A 17,203-nucleotide genomic window follows, 5' to 3' on the forward strand; every position below is an offset into this window, starting at 1 on the left:
ATTCGCAGGGGTGCCGGAACTCAGGGCTGCAGAAAAAGAATCACACCTATAACTTAAATCCAAAATAATTAAATGGCTGAACATCCATAGGCCCTTGAATACCGGGGAAAGGGGGGAGATTCTACATGTAAGAAGAGTGAACTGGCTAGGAGGCAGAATGAAAGATATAACAGGGGACTGTATTGTGGCTAATTTCAGAGACGTCAATCAGGTGGAATACATATAGGGAAATACAAACAGAAACCACACCAGTACCATTTGCACCCTCCCTCTGGGATATATTTACCCGAGGAGGCGGAGCACATATAATTTGACCTATCTAATGTGGAGCATAGGAAGGGCACCATATAGACAAAGGGACAGAATGCCTAACCATCCAGGCCAGTTCTTACCATCTCGAGATTACACATAGTGGAGAAAAAGATTCGCCCCCCTACAGTCGCTCGATGTAAACGACTGACTACCGCCTGCAGAGAAAGGGCAAGAAAACACAACCACAGGGGCTGGACCTGTATGTATTACGAAAGGGGCGGGGGAAAGCCTGGAAGACCTGAGGATTGAAGAACCCCCAATACAGAGTGGTGGGGTTGCTAGCAAGTTAAAGACCCACAAGAGAACAGAGTCTAGACCGAATGATCAGGCCTCAGAGGGAGGAAAAGCATCTAGGGCAGGGCTAGCTTTATTGTCCTGGAATATAGCGGGCCTGGGGGGGAAATTTGATATCAAGGACTGGAGGGAGTACATCTCTGGCTTCCATATTATAGCACTACAGGAGAACTGGGCACGCGACCTCTCTCCCTATCAGTTAGATGGCTACAAATGCTTCTTTGCGCCTGCGCAGGAAGGTAGATCAGGGAGAACGAAAAGAGGGCTGGCCTTATATGTTGACTTAGATTTAAAAGGCACATGGTCACAACCCCCCTGGGTTTCAGATACTTTACAAGCACTGGCTTTCCAGGGACAGGGTCAGAGGTTCCCAACATTAAACTTCTATAACTCAGGGCCGATTGATGGGAACTACCCAGTGATACAAGAACTAGAGAGTAGATTAAGTGAAGAAATTGACCGAAGGCAGGGAGGCCCAGAACCAATTATTTTGCTTATGGGCGACTTCAACTACAACCTGTGTCAAAAACTTCTCCCCGTGAGCCCTGATTGGTCCTCTTGCCCTGAAGAAAGTGGTCCACACTTTGAACACAATAAAGAGGGAACACTGCTTATGAAGTTACTTGACAGGTTTGCTCTTACCCACACTATTGACCTGTTGGCTCTGAGAGCAGGAGACACTCTCACACCAACATTTAAGGGAAGAGGCTGCTCATCCATCATAGATTTTATCACAATATCCACTTTTGCAACAGAGCAGGTTAAAGAGGTAAGAACGGACTGGAGCCCCTTTAGTGACCATAATCCCCTAACTCTCGAAATTCTATATAACGGGCTGACAGTAAGGAACGCCTTTATAGACATTGAAATCCGTCCAACGGATCAGGGGAGGCGCCAAAGATGGGCAAAGATCAATGCTCAAGAATTTTATAGCACCCTAATGGAAAGAGGGAAAGAACAAATAGAGGCCTGCCTTGAACTCACAATAGAGGGCAGACATGTGGTCCTTGCATTTGAGTCCTTAACTAAGGTGGTTGATGGATTATTAAAAACCAAACGCCCTGTAAAGGACTCAGCAATTCCACGATGGTTTGACTCTAACTGCTTGCGGGCTTTGAGGGAGCTAAAATTGTGCCTTAAGACGCTCCAGAGAGACAAGAATAAAGTTGCCCTGTGTAGGCGTAATTATAAAATGCAGGTCAAACAGAGAAAGATCACACTCCAAAAGGAAGTCTGGGATAACCTGAGGGAAGCAGGTGAAAATAAGGACTACACCCAATTTTGGAGAATCATCAACAGCCCTTGTTTTCAAGATTCCAGTTCCCCTGTTATCAGTACTAATATACTCCCCGAACAATGGGTCACCCACTTTGAGTCTATACAACCACCAGGGCGCGATAGCTAGGGTTGGATCCTGGGAGGGGGCGAGACCCATGGAATTAGAATTCTCTCTACAGGAAATTACTAAGGCAATCCAAGGTCTGACCCAAAATAAGGCACCAGGTCCGGATGGCTATCTAAGTAATATTGAATTATGGGCGCCCATCATGACCAGAGTATTAAATGCAGCGATAACAAGCATTTGCAATGCAATAGGTCTCGCATTAGGAAAGTTTGAGCTATTGGTATTGTAAATGACAAATATTTTATTTATGTGTTTGTTTTGAAAATTGTGAAATTAATAGCTTTGTCATTTACAATGCCAATAGTTTTAACTTTCGCAAATGTGACACCGATAGCATTTGTAATTTAATATGTGTTGAACTGACGCTAGGCAGCGGCCATGGCGTAGATTGACTGCTAATAATACCACAGCTGGAAACTGACACCTAGGCGCAAGGCAGAGGCCACGGCACGGATTATTGACTGGTGATATTAGCATAGGAGTCACCAGGCCCATGCCATGAGGGCGGTTCGCTGGCAAGATGAGAGACCACTGCATTTGATAACTAACTGCTGATAACATGGACTCTTGTTTTAATGGTGGCCTCGTGTCAAAAGCAGCGGCCACCACGTGGACAATTGTCTGTTATCAAAGCTGTCAACTGGCTCTGTATCACGAGACTGGTTTCAGCCCGTCGTGGATTATCAGCCAATAGCAAAGGGCATGTTGGGACTTGTAGGTACAAATTTACAACGGACAATGTAAATGACTAGTCTAATCAACATGCACAGCGCTCTTCTGGAGAAAAAAAAACACAACCATTGAGGCAGACAGAAAGACACCTAAAAAGTGGTATGCTCCGTGAAACACGTAAAAGCTGCACTGCCATTTAGTGTTATCTTTACTTAAGCCATTTGGGGGAATTTAACAACGTTTAAAGTGTAAGGAGTTGACTAGACCGGCAGTGATCTGGCCCTTCGACCTTGCGGTGAGAGTGTGGGTGTGTGTGTGTGTGTGTGTATGTGTGGGGGGGGGGGGTATATATATGTGTGTGTGAGGTGCAGCCTCGCCGCCTGCTGCCGGGAGGTGGTGGAGCCCAGGCAGTGCTTAATTTGTAAAAAAAAAAAAAAAAAAAAAAAAAAGAAGAAGAGGTGCCGGTGCTCAAATATTTTTATGAGAGGCAACCACCCCCTTTCCTGGCTCCACCCACAGCCTCCATTGGCTCGACCCACTTTCACCTTTGGCTCCAGAGATATGTACCTCGTAATGTGACCTAGATAAGGACTGGTGGAGCAAAAGAGTCTAATAATGCTAATAAGTCAAAAACAAGGGATGCTTTGTGCAGCGCACATCCTCAAATCAAATATTTGCTTTTTATCACAACATTTGGTCAAGCATCAAAGCCAGGATTGACTCCAGATTCTCCAGTTTCACACTCAGCAATTCACCAATTCTAGTTAGATGTGCATTTATTTCTGTCATCACAGGTTAACACTTTATCCTTAATCCATGGGGGGCATATAATGAGCGCAGGGGTGTCAAGAGGAATCAGCATTTTATTTATTTTTTGCAGTTTTATATGGGGTGAACCCTGTTGTGGATAGACAGAGGAGCACTTCACAACATTAGACGCGGACTACATTACACTTTTTTCCAGTGAAGTCAGGCTCTCACGTGCAACAAACCACACACCTCACCATCCCAGCCTGTATTGCAACTTTTAAAACTGTCCAGAGATACACACATTTGCATATAATCATTCAAAATGGGACTCATTTGCATAATGAATGGCTGTCCTCTATGCCTGGAGGGTCCAGCCATGAGCAGCCCTGATTTAGACCCTGTGAAGCAGGCACGCCCAGGAATGCTTAGTGACGTGCACCTGACCTGTGCCTTAACCTTGTGCACGGAGAGGGCAGGAGCAGAGCCCCACAGTGGTCGAGTAGGGGGGTATGTTCCTGCACTCGGGTAGGAGGTTAGGCTGGGCACGAAGTGTAGTCTCAGTGACAGTCCCTCTGTGCACAGTGCTCTCTCTCTGAAGCTCTTACCCCTCTCTGTGCCCACCATCCCTGACCAGCTGCATAGGAGGGAGACCCCGAAGAAGGCCCATGTGACTGTATGGTAGGGGATAGAGACCCTTAGGGGCATCGATTACGAGGTCGATAAGGAATACACACTGAGCAAGAGGAAAACCTCCCAAGGGTATGTGAATGAGGTCTCTGAGGAAAGGCCCGGATGAATAATGAAGGGCTCTGGTAGTGGGCAGGTGGTGTGATAAGAGGGGCGCTGCAGAGGAGAGAAGAGTCCTGGGGAAGTCTCAAATAGAGGTGCAGTAAGAGAGAGAGAGCGCGCCCTTGTAGGAAAGACACTATTCCTTTCACTGACGCCCTGCAAGTGCTCTGTCCCTTCCCGCCCCCTACACTCACACCCACAATATATCGCTCATGGACAAAGTCAGACACTGGGGGAACTAATCTCTCCATCAAAAGCCTTGACCCAGATGTCTGTTACTATTGTGCCACATCGTGTGTAGCCAGGGACCTTGGTACTGGGGTCCGTGGTGCGTGGTGCCCCAAGGCCTCTGACTCAGTTCAGGGGACCGGAGTCACCACGTGCAAGAAAAAAAAAGCGGCATTGGGTTTTTATTACTTACTGTGATCGGTTACTGCTGGTGTCAGTGGCAGCCTTAATTAAGAGGCCTGCTACGCAGCTGCTTCAAATCGCCCGCCTCAACGCTGTGTTAACGTGCTATTCGTCCATTGCTGCAGTGTGTGTGTGTGCAGGGGCGTGGTCCACCATACATGGAAGGAAAAAGCTTTCGCACGGCACACACTGCCTTCCTAAGCATTCTACCAAATGAAGCCCAATTAGTGGCCCGCCCACCGGCAAACACTGAAACAGAAAGCACATTGATACAGATTTATTATCGGGCTTGCTGCACTCTCTCAGCAGCCCTGCACTATCAGCAACACTTCTTCACGGTCAGGGGTGTGGAATTTTCTAAAATATCTACTTGTCCATGGGGCAGGTTGCTTCATAAATCTACTTGTCCTGTAACAAAATCCACTTGTCCCTTTGGTGCCATGTTGTGCGGCGACAAATTATGGCAGTAATCTCATTATATAAGAACTCTTAAACAGCCTCTCTGATTATGCCAGGGCTCATACCATACTAGTGTTTCAATACAAGCAATCCCTTTATGTTTCTACGTTTCCGCAGATCTACATACTGGGATTGAAGGTAGTGGTAATCAATAGTTCCAGGGTTGGAATGTCCTTTCGAGTCTGTGCAAACCTAATAACTTGCATGTTTTAAGGGTTTTTAACAACTCTTCTCTAATCTTTTCCTATACTGAGAAATGTTGAAAATTTACTCCTGACAATGGCAGATGTAAAACTTCTTCCAGAGTTGGGAAAAAATTGCTTCGAGTGAAAATAAACTTGCAAACAGTCAGGTGTTTACATGAGTAAATCTATACATGCATATTTGCTCAGGCTAAAATGCAGTTCACAAATATTTTCTAGGAGTACTATTTCTTGCCCTACTGCTGTAAATTCTTGTGAATTCACAAAAGCCATATAGCTGCCCATAATAGGACATATACCAAGGATGCACTTTTGAGACTTTCTTTGATAATTGGGCCCCTAATTTGGTCTGGCATTACCCATGACATTTTGTGTATATTAAAATTCTCTCTCTGTATCGGCTTGCTTCACTGTGAGTGACAGTATTCTGCTCTTTCACAAGGAGCATATCGGCACACAACATAGTTTTTGTTCAGTGCCAGTAACTAATGTGGAAGTGTGTGCTTTTTTTGAGACCAAAAACAATTTTTGCTATTGCCAATGTTTGTTATATTGGTGAGGGTCCGGCAGCTCTCACATCAATAAGGTTTTACAAAAACCATGCCAAAACAAGTCACATATTGCCAAAACTAAAAAGCTGACTACCATTTCAGGCCTACTGGCTTTGCCAATGCTTGTTTATTTTTTCCCCCAAGATCTTATTGAAACTGGTTACACTGATTTTCTAATATGAATATTTGGGGGAAATACTAGCGTGCATCAACACATTTTACAACATGATGCTGAAAAGAAATGGTAACTGAAATTTTACACTAGTTTAGCAAAAACATTTTTTTCCTACTTTCATTTTTTAGGAACATTTTATATTGAAAGCAAATAATCATTAATCTTGCTTTCAAGCTTCTGCAAATATTTGCATCTAATCAGAGAGCATTATGGGAGCATTATGCATAGCCTCATATTGCTAAACTTCGAAACCGTGTGTCCACAATTTTATACTGGAACCATTGTCAGTAGTGCAGTCAGAAACTTACATTTACTGAGAGCGCTCAGCCTAATAATAAAGGCTCTCAATTAATGAACCATAAATACAAGTTTGAACAGCATTAACATATGTACACAAATATTAACTTAACTGTAGGCAGTGCCCTTCCCTGAGCCTTAATGTGGTACTGCAAACTGGCAGCCAAAGGGTTTGCGCAGCTGGGGGTTGGGCCTCCTTGTCCCAAGGACAAAATGCACATTAAAACTTGTTGCCCTTGACCCCAAACAATATGTCCTGGGCGTCGGGCTATAGGATTTCCACATCCCTGTTCACGGAAGGACAATGAGACTGTAATAATGTGTGAACAACACTGCAATACCCGGCGATGTCTTGGCACAGGTAGGATGCTTCGCCTCGGTGCTGCTGCTGTGTCCGGAACCCTCTGACGGCCCCTGCGCGCCCTCTCGCTCCCTCCACCGCCAGGCCTCGCAGCCAGCAGCCCGGCCTTCACATGGAAGAAAGGGGCCGGCTGCGGCGGGGGAGTGGTTTGAGCTCGCTCGCCCAGATTCAGCGAGAAAGGCTTGCGAGGGAGATACTGACTTGGTGTGGCCTTAGGAAAACGATAGTGTAGAGTAAGTGCAGCTCTGGTGTACTCTCGGTTGACCAGCCTCCCTGTGTCCCCTCCACCATGCTTGTAACTATCCACAGCAGGGTGGGTTTGATGCCGCCTGCCCCGAGTGTCGTGTTCAGAGCGGATCTCCCAGTGCATGGGGCGGGGTGTGTGTCTGTGTGTGCAGGGGGGGTAGGGGGCGGCAGCGTGTGTATGCGTGCGTGTCTGTGTGTGTGCAGGGGGGGTGGCAGCGTGTGTATGTGTTTGTGCAGGGGGGTGGGGGCTGGCTGTGTTTCGCATTGCTTGCACGTCTAGGCTCGAGCTAACGAAACTGATGGAAGCGAAACTGACACCGCACACACGGCAAGCAGCCAGCAGCGCGCTCCCGCGGTCAAAACTGACTAGGAAAAAGCGCGCGTCTGACTCGTGTCTACATTCCCAGAAACGGCTGACAATAGTTGTCGAGCAGACAGCAATCAATGCTTCGCAGTGAATGCAGGTCGAGCTCGACCTAAAAACTGAGCCCCCGCGATCTTGGGCTACAGCATTGATTGTCCCTATGTACAAGCAAGGCAGTAGGGACAACCCGCAATGCTATAGACCAATCTCGCTGATAGATGTGTCAGCCAACTATTAGGCAGAGCAGTCTTAAAGCCCCTTTCCTATTCTCTCTCTACATAAATGACCTAGAAAGCACATTGATGGCCCTGGAGACTGACTGCCCCAAAGCAGGATCACGCCATATACCAGTACTGCTGTACGTGGATGACGCGGTCCTGCTTGCACGAACATCACTGAGCCTGCAACATCTGGTTAATGGATTTGTAAAGTTTATGGAGAATCTGGATCACTCAGTGAACCTGACCAAATCCTTTGCAATGGTGGCAGGGAAACAACCCCCTAAGAAATTTGTATTTAAGATAGGAACTCATGTGCTAGAAACTGTTAATACATTCTCATATCTGGGTCTTTTGTTTGATGGATAGATTAGGTTCGCCTCCTTGTTGGAGGAAAGGTGTAGGAAATTGGTCTCAGCAAATGGTGCTATTTTAAACTTTGCACGCAGGCTGGGCCGCTGGTCACCAGAGTAAATAATGACGCTGTATAGAGCTGTTAGCACCGCCTAAGCCACGTATGGGGCAGAGGTCTGGGGCTTTAGGGATGTACACCAGTTACAAGTAGAGGAAGATAAGTTCCTACGTAAGATGCTGAAGACACCACAGTGCATCCCAGCAGCAATTGCACCCACAGAGCTTGGTATCCCATATATTACCGACCAGATAAAAGTGAGAACCATCCTGACCTGGCTGCGAATCTGGGTAAACCCAGAAGCAGAGCTCAGTAGGCAAATAGTCAAAGACTGCCTTTAGAGAGACAAGTGCCTACAAATCCCCTGGCTAAAATATGTTAAAGAAACTCTAGGGAGCATAGACCACCAAATATTATTCACTGATCCGTCTCTGATCGACACTCCCTGTAAATATCGGATCCAAAAACTGCTATTAGGCAAATATGATCTGGGCAGGAAACAGCTTGATTCCACAAAAACATCTGTAGCTGCACACTCTTTAGTAAGCAACGGAGAGGGTATGGAACCATATTTATTTTTAATGCATAATCAGCAAGATAGATTTTTAATGTGTCGTTTTAGGCTCAATTTGTTACCTAATATCTAAGCTTACCCGTCTGGTTTTACCTTAACAATTGAGCAGAAGGGTGACTGGGGCTGCGACAATAGGTCTCCGCAGGACACCCTCCATTTTGTACTGTTATGTTCTTTTTATCGTACCCCTCGCCGTAGATTCCTTGTAGATATTTTAAAAGAGTCAAAACTTCGTCATGCTAAAACTGCTCTATTATTTCTGCAAAGAGCTACTGCCATGCGCACCTTATGCTCTATCATGAGTTTTTTTTAAATTGCTGTCAAACTAAGAATCACCAGAGGCCGATTTAGGATGTATTTAATTTTATATGCTTTTATAAGTATATCAATTTTGTTTTTAATATTGTATGGTTCAGAAATGTAATGTAACTGATGATTTGTCTTATGTATTTTCGAAATAAAAATGTACTGAACTGAACTGAGTTACCTCTCTGTTGTAGGGAATGATCCGAAAATCGAATAGGACAAGTGTTCAAGGTTAACTTCCTCCAGTGAAGAAGAGAAACAGGAAAGAACGTCATGGAGTTATATACACCAGATTGGACTATGATTGGACTAAGGTTACAATGGAGACTCATCCCCCCCCCCCCTATGGTTCATGGGATATGTAGTCTGTGTGTTTTGCTTTAATATGTTCTTTAAAGGCTGCTGATTTAATATAGTGAAGAGAGTAATGCATATTTCATGCCAACTTGTCCTTAATAGAACTGAAACGTTCTTATTGTTAGCTAGGAAATTTCTCACGCTTCACAAATGTTTAAAAATCCATGATAAAAAATCCCACCACTGTATTTCTTATTGTATGCAACAATAGAACAAAATAATTAATCATTAATCCACTAGTATATGGATATTTATCATAAGCCTCCAATGACCAAGTCATATACAAATCATGGATTCTTGGCAAACTTTCTTTACACAATATATGAAGCCACGATTGCATTCGTAAGTAAAGTGCACAATACTGCAAAAGAAAAGTGATGCAGTGCAAAGTGATCATGTGTCAAAAAATGTACAGCAGCATGTACATGCTTCCTTACTGCCCGCCTACTATGTAATGTAATATTCTTCTGCTGTTTACTATGTGTATGTAAAGCGCTCTGATACTTACGGGTCAAGCTAGCGCTATATAAAACTTTTAAAATAAAAAATAAAATAAATAAGTAATATGTAATTATCAAGTATGTAACACAAGTGGTTATCATTCATGGCGTATTCTGGTCGAAGCGAATCCTGCCCTCAAAAAAATAAATATGACCTTGTTTTGATGACTATCAACATCGCCCGAGTGAACGTAGCTCAAAATTACGAGTTGCAATAAACTCTGGTATTACAATTCATAACGTTATACGTCTATACATAGTGGTTATTCACAAGTTAATTGTGAACGATAATAGGGTGAAATACTGTATGTCTGTCACTAGCTAGTTTGCATCAAAGTGCAGTACTTACTCCCAGAAAGGGCCCTCTGCCTATCACCGTCTCCCCAGCGGGCAGAGAGATACGGCCGCAGCCGTCTGCCGCCTCCAGCTCCAGACCAGGCATTTATGTACCGGTGGGCTCAGCTTTTTGGATCAACAACAGGATAGCAGTGCAGAGGCGTCCGTCAGCTCAGCAATCTCCTGCAGCGCGCGGCTTCCGCGTTTCGATTTGAAAGATTCCCATACCGACCGGAAACAAACCCTAGCGGGCAAAGGTTCCGGGGCTGCTGCGGAAGACTCGGGATCTCACCCCGGCACGAGGCAGGTTAATGCGACCGGTCTGCAAAAGAGGGCAGTGGGCAGCGCGAGGAACACGGATGACTTTAGCATTTCATGAAACGCAATTTCAAAGCACGTTTTGCTGTTGTAGTTTGTGTAATAACTTGTGGGTCTTCCTCTCCCAGACATCCCTCGCCTCGCGCTAGGGTTGCACGGGAACACACGTGTGCCCTGCTTGAATAGGTATTAAATTCTGCGAGCCCATCTGTACTGCATTAACTTCCTTCCATCCCTCCCCACAATTTAGATTTTGATCACACATACTCCACGTTGCTATACTGACTGTGCAGCAGAGATAGGTTAGTAAACATTGCGTGGGGGAGGCGTGTTTAGTTAAAATCGCTCTCGGGCATGTTGTTGTAGCGGTATAACAAGACACGCCTACATCCCGCCCCCAACTTCTTCACTGACAGCTGCCGCACCCCTAGCTGTGCTGCCATGGTGATCCTATCGATGTTCTTTAAATACCCTGAGTTTTCTACCCGTGGACATATGGGATTTGTAGTTCTTTCTGTGTTTTTCTAGTTAAGTGGTTCATGGGTGGGACTACAAATCCCGACAGCTATGTAAAATTCTTAGAATGACAGGCGGAGACAGAGACGTGCATTGTTCCGTCATAAAAATATACAGTGATTCGGAAGTTCCAAGGTTTTAAACAGGCAGTGACTGTTCCTTTACCGTTGTATTTTTGATCCTAACGACAATATTCAAAGGACGGGGCCGGAGCCGGAGCAGCAGAGGAGACTGGCCGCAGCCGACTAAGGTGAGTTCCACGTTTTCAAAGGAGTCAGAGAAACATTCTATAGTGTGATGAAAAGAAGAATCCAAGCAATTGTATCGAAAGCGATTAGTTAGCTTTATTTCTCGTGGAGCATTAAAGTTGGGTGACCAGATTGTCAGAACGAAAAACCGGGACGGGCACAGACGGGCTCTGCAGCCCTGATTCACACCTTAGTACATAAAATCCTGCTGTGTTGCTTGATTGAGACGAGGCAGCACAGCAGGAGAGTGGAAACAAGTGAACTTATGTCTGTGTAAAGGGCCGGTTGACATGTGAGCCTGCAATACACTATAATTAATGTACCGATTCACCCCACCCGCCCTTAAAAACCAGGACATTTTTGTGTTTTAGAAGAAAGTCTCCGGAGGCCGAGACAGTCCTTTGATGAAAACTGGGACTGTCTGGGCCAATCCGGGACGTCTGGTCACCCAAGCATTAGGACACTCGAGACATCTGCAAACAGCTGCACAACCTGCCATACTGTCGATCACTGTGCTGTAGAATGATCAACTGTGTTTTAACCTGAGCAACGGCTAGCGCTTTACATTGTGCTAGTTTTGGGGGCCATAAAGCGCTACCCGATGAATCAAAATTCAAAACTGAGGATGTTCAACAAAAAAAAAACATTTAAATACGGGAAGTAAATTAGACTCCACAGTGAAGATGAAGAATGTTAAATTTTCAAACCATAAAGGTTTATTAAAATGTAAAAATTACAGAAGGCAAAATCACCCAGTATCAATCAATAATCAATATGCATGCCTCAATTAATATGAAGTTGAAATCAAATCAAATAGAAAAAACGAACTAGCATAGGTACAGTGGTATAGCTAGGGGGGGGCAGGTGAGGGCGGACCGCCCCAGGTGGCATGAGGTTTGGGGGAGTCAGACCGCCCCCTTACCCCTGCTCTTACCTGCGACTGACACGGCCGCAAGAATCAGCAGTACCCCTGATGGAGCGGTAATTTCTTCTGGTAATTTCTCAATACAAAACCCTCATGCTACCTCTAATTTACCGCTGAAAAAGGTGTTGGGCCCTTCACACCATGTATTACCTTCAGGAGACTTTAAATAAAGATGAACAGTCAAAAATGCAATTATTATTTTAAGCCAATAAAGAAAGTTGTTGAGTATTTAAAGGGTTTTATTTTCTAGTCAAAAGTTATTTTTTCTCTGACCCTTTATTCATTAGTAAAATATCAATCAGGTTACTGAATTTGGAAAACAGGAAAAATAGCATTAATAAAGAACACATTACAGTCTGCATATAAGCATTACATGTAGGAAAGAAAATGTTGCGCAAAATATCAGTCAAAATTCTTAAAGAGGTTCTAAGAAAAAATAGTCTTGCAAAGCTAATCAATAATTAAATAGTTGGCAAAAATTTCCCATTAAGAGAAATAAATGCAAAAGTCAAATAAATCTTTTCAGACCTAATTAATTAGTCAAAGCATAAACTTAAAGTTTATCATCTAATTCTATCTTAATCAGCTGCACTCTCTGTCTGTCTGTGTCTAAAGAGGAAAACAGCCCCTCCTTCACCAGACCTCAAAGGAATGTGGCCTGCAGTGCCAAAATATGACGTGAAAGCAAGAAACCTCACCCTGACTCTCCTTGGACGCAAACTCCGCCCTTCAGCAATCTCCCGGGACTTTTCTCGTACCTAACCCATAGAATGTCTGGTCTAATCTGTTCCTTCTCTCAAGAGCTCACACACACCCCTAATGAGCCTAGAACCCCAAAGCCCCTCCAGAGAGGTCATTATTTATACTCTAATTCTTGGCAGTCCACACAAAAATGTTGCATCTTCAGGAAAACCTGTACGTGATTGGTCAGCCACAATAGCATGAGTTCTTACCACCCTGACTCATTCTAAAAACCTGACTATACCAGTTTTACCAAAAGAAGCATACATAATAAATACATTTTATAAGTTTGCAACAATTGCTAGGGAAAATGTTTCTATAGTTTTCCTTCCTTCCTGTCACAGCGCAGCAGGACAGATACTTTATCAAACTGGTACATGGGCACAATCACAAGAATGTACAGTTCAAGATGTCCTTGACTTCTTCATGGTTTGAGTCAAGCTGGTGTCAGCGCATGCTCTCTTCTCTTTCAAAGCAAGCCATAGCCTTACTGGTTTCACAGGTAGCCATTTAATGGTAGGCCCAAAAATAAAACAAACACAAATAGAATATTAATTTCATGTAAATCAGCCCATTATGTTTCCCAACTCCATAATAATACCCCTTATAAATGTTTACCTAGCCAAGCTATTAGTGTAAAGCAGCTTTTCTATTATTTATGATAACATGCAAAATAAATGTGCAATGTGCAACATAGCATTTTTATGCTTTAGTGTAAAATTTAAAAACACACACACAGTTAACACAGCGCACACAGTTAAATACAGCGCACACAGCAACATGCTTTAGTGTTTTAGATAGCTTTTCATGCAAAAAAGCATTTAGCCCCCTGTGTAGTGTTTGGTGCATTATTAATTCACACACATTATAAAAAGAGGTGTTATTAACTGAAAATGTTTATCAAAATATGCAACAAGTCAAAGTCTTTTAAGACAGAAATAGTGAATTTAGATTATAAGGGATGAGCTGGGAAGAGAGAAACACATTCTATTAATCTTCAAAGCTAAAAAGGCCACTTTTCTCTACACTGAAAAAAACACATGTTAATTCAGCAAAAGCATTTCAGACTGAATAGGCCTCACTTTCATGTTTTTCATGTGCCATGTTTTTAACTTGCACCAAAATGTGCGTGGCAATTTAAATGCAGTCTGTCTGAAGCACACAAAATAAAACAATGCCTGACTGCAGATGAAATCTGCCCCATCACCCCCTCAAACCCCACCCCACTTTGACCTGCGCCCATCGCAGCTGCATCCCTCCGCAACCTCGTCAAACAACTCCCCCTGAAGGTTCCTGCAGACGCCTTGAGAAACTCTGGCGGAACAGGAAAAACCTCAGAGGACCTGAACACCTACAGGAACGCCATGAAGGAAAACCACCAACGCATAAGAGCCACCAAGCGGACCTTTATCAAGAACTAAATCCTCACCAATGCAAGTAACGCAAAAGAACTCTTCAACGTTGTACAGCAGTTCACCAAACCCTCCAGCGAAGCCACGGACGTCACACCATCCCAGGACCTCTGCAACAATCTCAGCTCCTACTTCCACCGGAACGCCAAGGCCCTCAACGAAAACTTCAGCAAACACACTCCAGACACCACCCCCAACCCCACCACCGACGACCAGCCGACCATCACAACCTGGAAACCTGCTACCACCGAAGACACCACTGCGACACTGAAGAACACACATTCAGAAGCTCCCATGGACCCCTGCCCGCCTCAAATCTACCACAGAGCCTACGCCGCCGTAGCACCCGAACTAGGCCAGACCATTAACACCTCCCTTGAATCCGGCATCTTCCCAGATGACTAGAAGCGGGTAGAGGTCAAGCCCCTCCTCAAGAAACCCACGGCCGGCCCAATGGACCTGAAAAACTACCGGCCCATCTCTCTCCTCCCCTTTGAAGCTAAAGTCACGGCAAGATTCATCACCGCCCAGCTGACCACCTTCATCGAAGAGAACGCCATCCTCAACTCCTCCCAGTCCGGATTTCACAGCAACCTCAGCACGAGACGCCCTCTGAGCTGCCACTGACGACATCTGCATGCTTCTCAACCAGGGCCACACTGCGGCCCTCATCCTACTAGACTTCTCTGCAGCCTTCAACACCATCTAACACAGTATGCTCGTAGCCAGACTCCACAACGCAGGTATACGAGGAACCGCCCTAGACTGTATCCGCTGCTTTCTCACTGGCAGGACCCAAAGGATCAGACTACCACCATTCCTCTCCGAACCAACAGAAATCAACTGCAGAGTACCCAAAGGATCCTTGCTCAGCCCCACGCTCTTCAAAATCTACATGGCCTGCTCGCCGCCATCGTCAGACAGCATGGGCTCAGCATAGTATCCTACGCTAACGACACCCAGCTCATCCTCTCCTTCACCAAAAATCCCAAAGACCCCAGACTCTGCTTCCAGGAAGGAATGAAGGACGTCGCAGCCTGGATGAACGACAGCTGCCTGAAGCTAAACTCAGAGAAGACTGACGTCCTCATCCTTGGACCCTCCCCCTCGCCTGGGACAACACCTAGTGGCCATCCGCCCTCGGAACCCCTCCCACTCCAACGGACCATGCCTGAAACCTCAGCATCATCCTGGACTCCTCCCTCTCTATGACCCACCACATCAACGCCGTCGCCGCCACCTGTTTCAACACCCTCTGCATCCTGCGCAAGACCTTCAAGTGGATCCCACCCGAATGCAGAAAAACCGTCAACCACACACTCATAACCAGCAGACTGGACTACGGCAACGCCCTCTACCCCGAAATCAACAGAACCCTGCTACACAAGCTCCAAAAGATCCAGAACACAGCAGCCAGACTCTCCCTCAGAACCCCACTACACAAGCACATGACCTAGCACCTACGAGACCTCCACTAGCTCCCCGTTAAGAAGAGAGTAACCTTCAAGCTACTCACCCACGCCTTGAAATCACTTTACAACATTGGACCCAAATACCTCAACTAGAGAGGGTATACTTCCACGTACCCAAAAGGAACCTCCGCTCCGCCGACCTCACCCTGGCAGAGACCCCACGCATCCGCAGAACCAGAGAAGGCGGAAGAGCCTTCTCCTACATCACAGCAAAGGTTTGGAACGAGCTCCCAGTCAACATCAGACACTCTCCTACTCTGCTCACCTTCAGGAAGAGCCTCAAGACCTGGCTCTCGACTGATCCTGAGCTGCTCACTCCCGTCACCCCCCAGCACCTTGAGACCTTCAAAGGTGAGTAGCGCACTCTATAAATCCCTGATTGATTGATTGATCAATCACCAGCACCCCTCCCCCTGCTCTTCGATCAAGCCTCTGTGAGCGGGAAACACAGTGGCCATCACTGCATAGGAAAAGGCTTAGGAAGTCAGTTTGCCCATAAAAAAGGCCTGTTATGTTACACAGAATTGTAGAGCGCACTATCACAAGGAGGGTTCCATGGCACTTTGCATGTGTGAACCTAGCCACGCGTAGGGCCCAGTGGGACTTTTCCATAAGCCAAGACTTCAGCTTCTTGCAGAACTCAAGAATTGAGGAGGAGGCTCTTATGTTTAGTCACAGGTTTTTCCACACTTTAAGGAGTGATGTAGGGGAGGGCATGACAGCTGGACCTCTTTTTCCGTATGTGTGGGGCGTGTGCAAGTAGGAATCTTGATGAGCAGAGGTGTCTGGAAGGTTTGTGAAAGCAGATGCGATTTTTGAGGTAAACTATAAGAAAGTGGGTAGTAGTGGTAACAGATATTGCACCTTATATGAAAGGAACAAAAAGTAGAGTGAAAAAGTTGTATGTTGGGAGAAAATCAAAGTAACGGTGAAGTGCTGTAATGGTTAGGGCACCCTACTACCAAAGCTGCAGACCTACACTGATCGTGAGATCAGTGGGTTTAAACATGAGTTAAATATGGAACCAAAGCACACTCAAACGTATGTTAAACAGGAAGTAAATGTCCAAGCACTACAGACGTGTATAACTACCACAATTCCTCCTTTATTGCAAAACATATGTAAGAATTTGATTCATAAAAACATGTCATTTGTTACATATGATTTATCAGGCTTGTATTCTTCAGAAAATGCACATCCAACAGGTGTTTCGTCACTTTGTGTTTTCGTCAAGGCTGTAGAGTATTTACAAAAGAAAGTTTATGTTTTTTACAAAGCAGTAACTGTCAGAGAAAAAAATATAAAAAAACATATAGACTGATAGCCCAAAGATGAGAAAAAAGTGAAAACAAATATGCATATATCCAGCCAAAAAATGCTCTAAACCAAAGAAGTTTCTCCAATAGAGACACAACTCTATACGAACACATGCCAACGCCAACTTCATTTATATACTTTACCACAGAGAAGAAGGGCGGCACGGACAAACAGCGCTCAGGTAAAATCATAGAGAAACAGGGGTTTTGTTATTTAAACGCTCTTCACAGCAGCTAACGTTTATTCTTTTGTACTCACACTG

At 45.0% G+C, this 17,203-nt stretch overlaps 2 protein-coding genes across 3 annotated transcripts in view; one reads left to right on the plus strand and one right to left on the minus strand.

Annotated features, from left to right (window-relative positions):
• APLF (aprataxin and PNKP like factor) overlaps positions 1-10,231 on the minus strand; it is a 675,440-nt gene extending 665,209 nt beyond the window's left edge. The window contains exon 1 of the mRNA XM_086927733.1: positions 10,006-10,231. Coding sequence (XP_086783859.1) covers positions 10,006-10,098 — 93 coding nt within the window. The 5' untranslated portion in view covers positions 10,099-10,231. The remainder of the gene's footprint in view (positions 1-10,005) is intronic.
• A 690-nt stretch (positions 10,232-10,921) lies between these two features.
• Positions 10,922-17,203, plus strand: part of FBXO48 (F-box protein 48) — a 79,300-nt gene continuing 73,018 nt past the window's right edge. The window contains exon 1 of one of the 2 annotated variants that reach the window (XM_086925443.1): positions 10,922-11,076. The gene's annotated coding sequence lies outside the window, so the exon portion shown is untranslated. The remainder of the gene's footprint in view (positions 11,077-17,203) is intronic. The other variant, XM_086925442.1, reaches the window with a different exon arrangement.

Source organism: Lissotriton vulgaris, chromosome 6 (genome assembly GCF_964263255.1).
Source record: "Lissotriton vulgaris chromosome 6, aLisVul1.2, whole genome shotgun sequence".
Taxonomy (NCBI): domain Eukaryota; kingdom Metazoa; phylum Chordata; class Amphibia; order Caudata; family Salamandridae; genus Lissotriton; species Lissotriton vulgaris.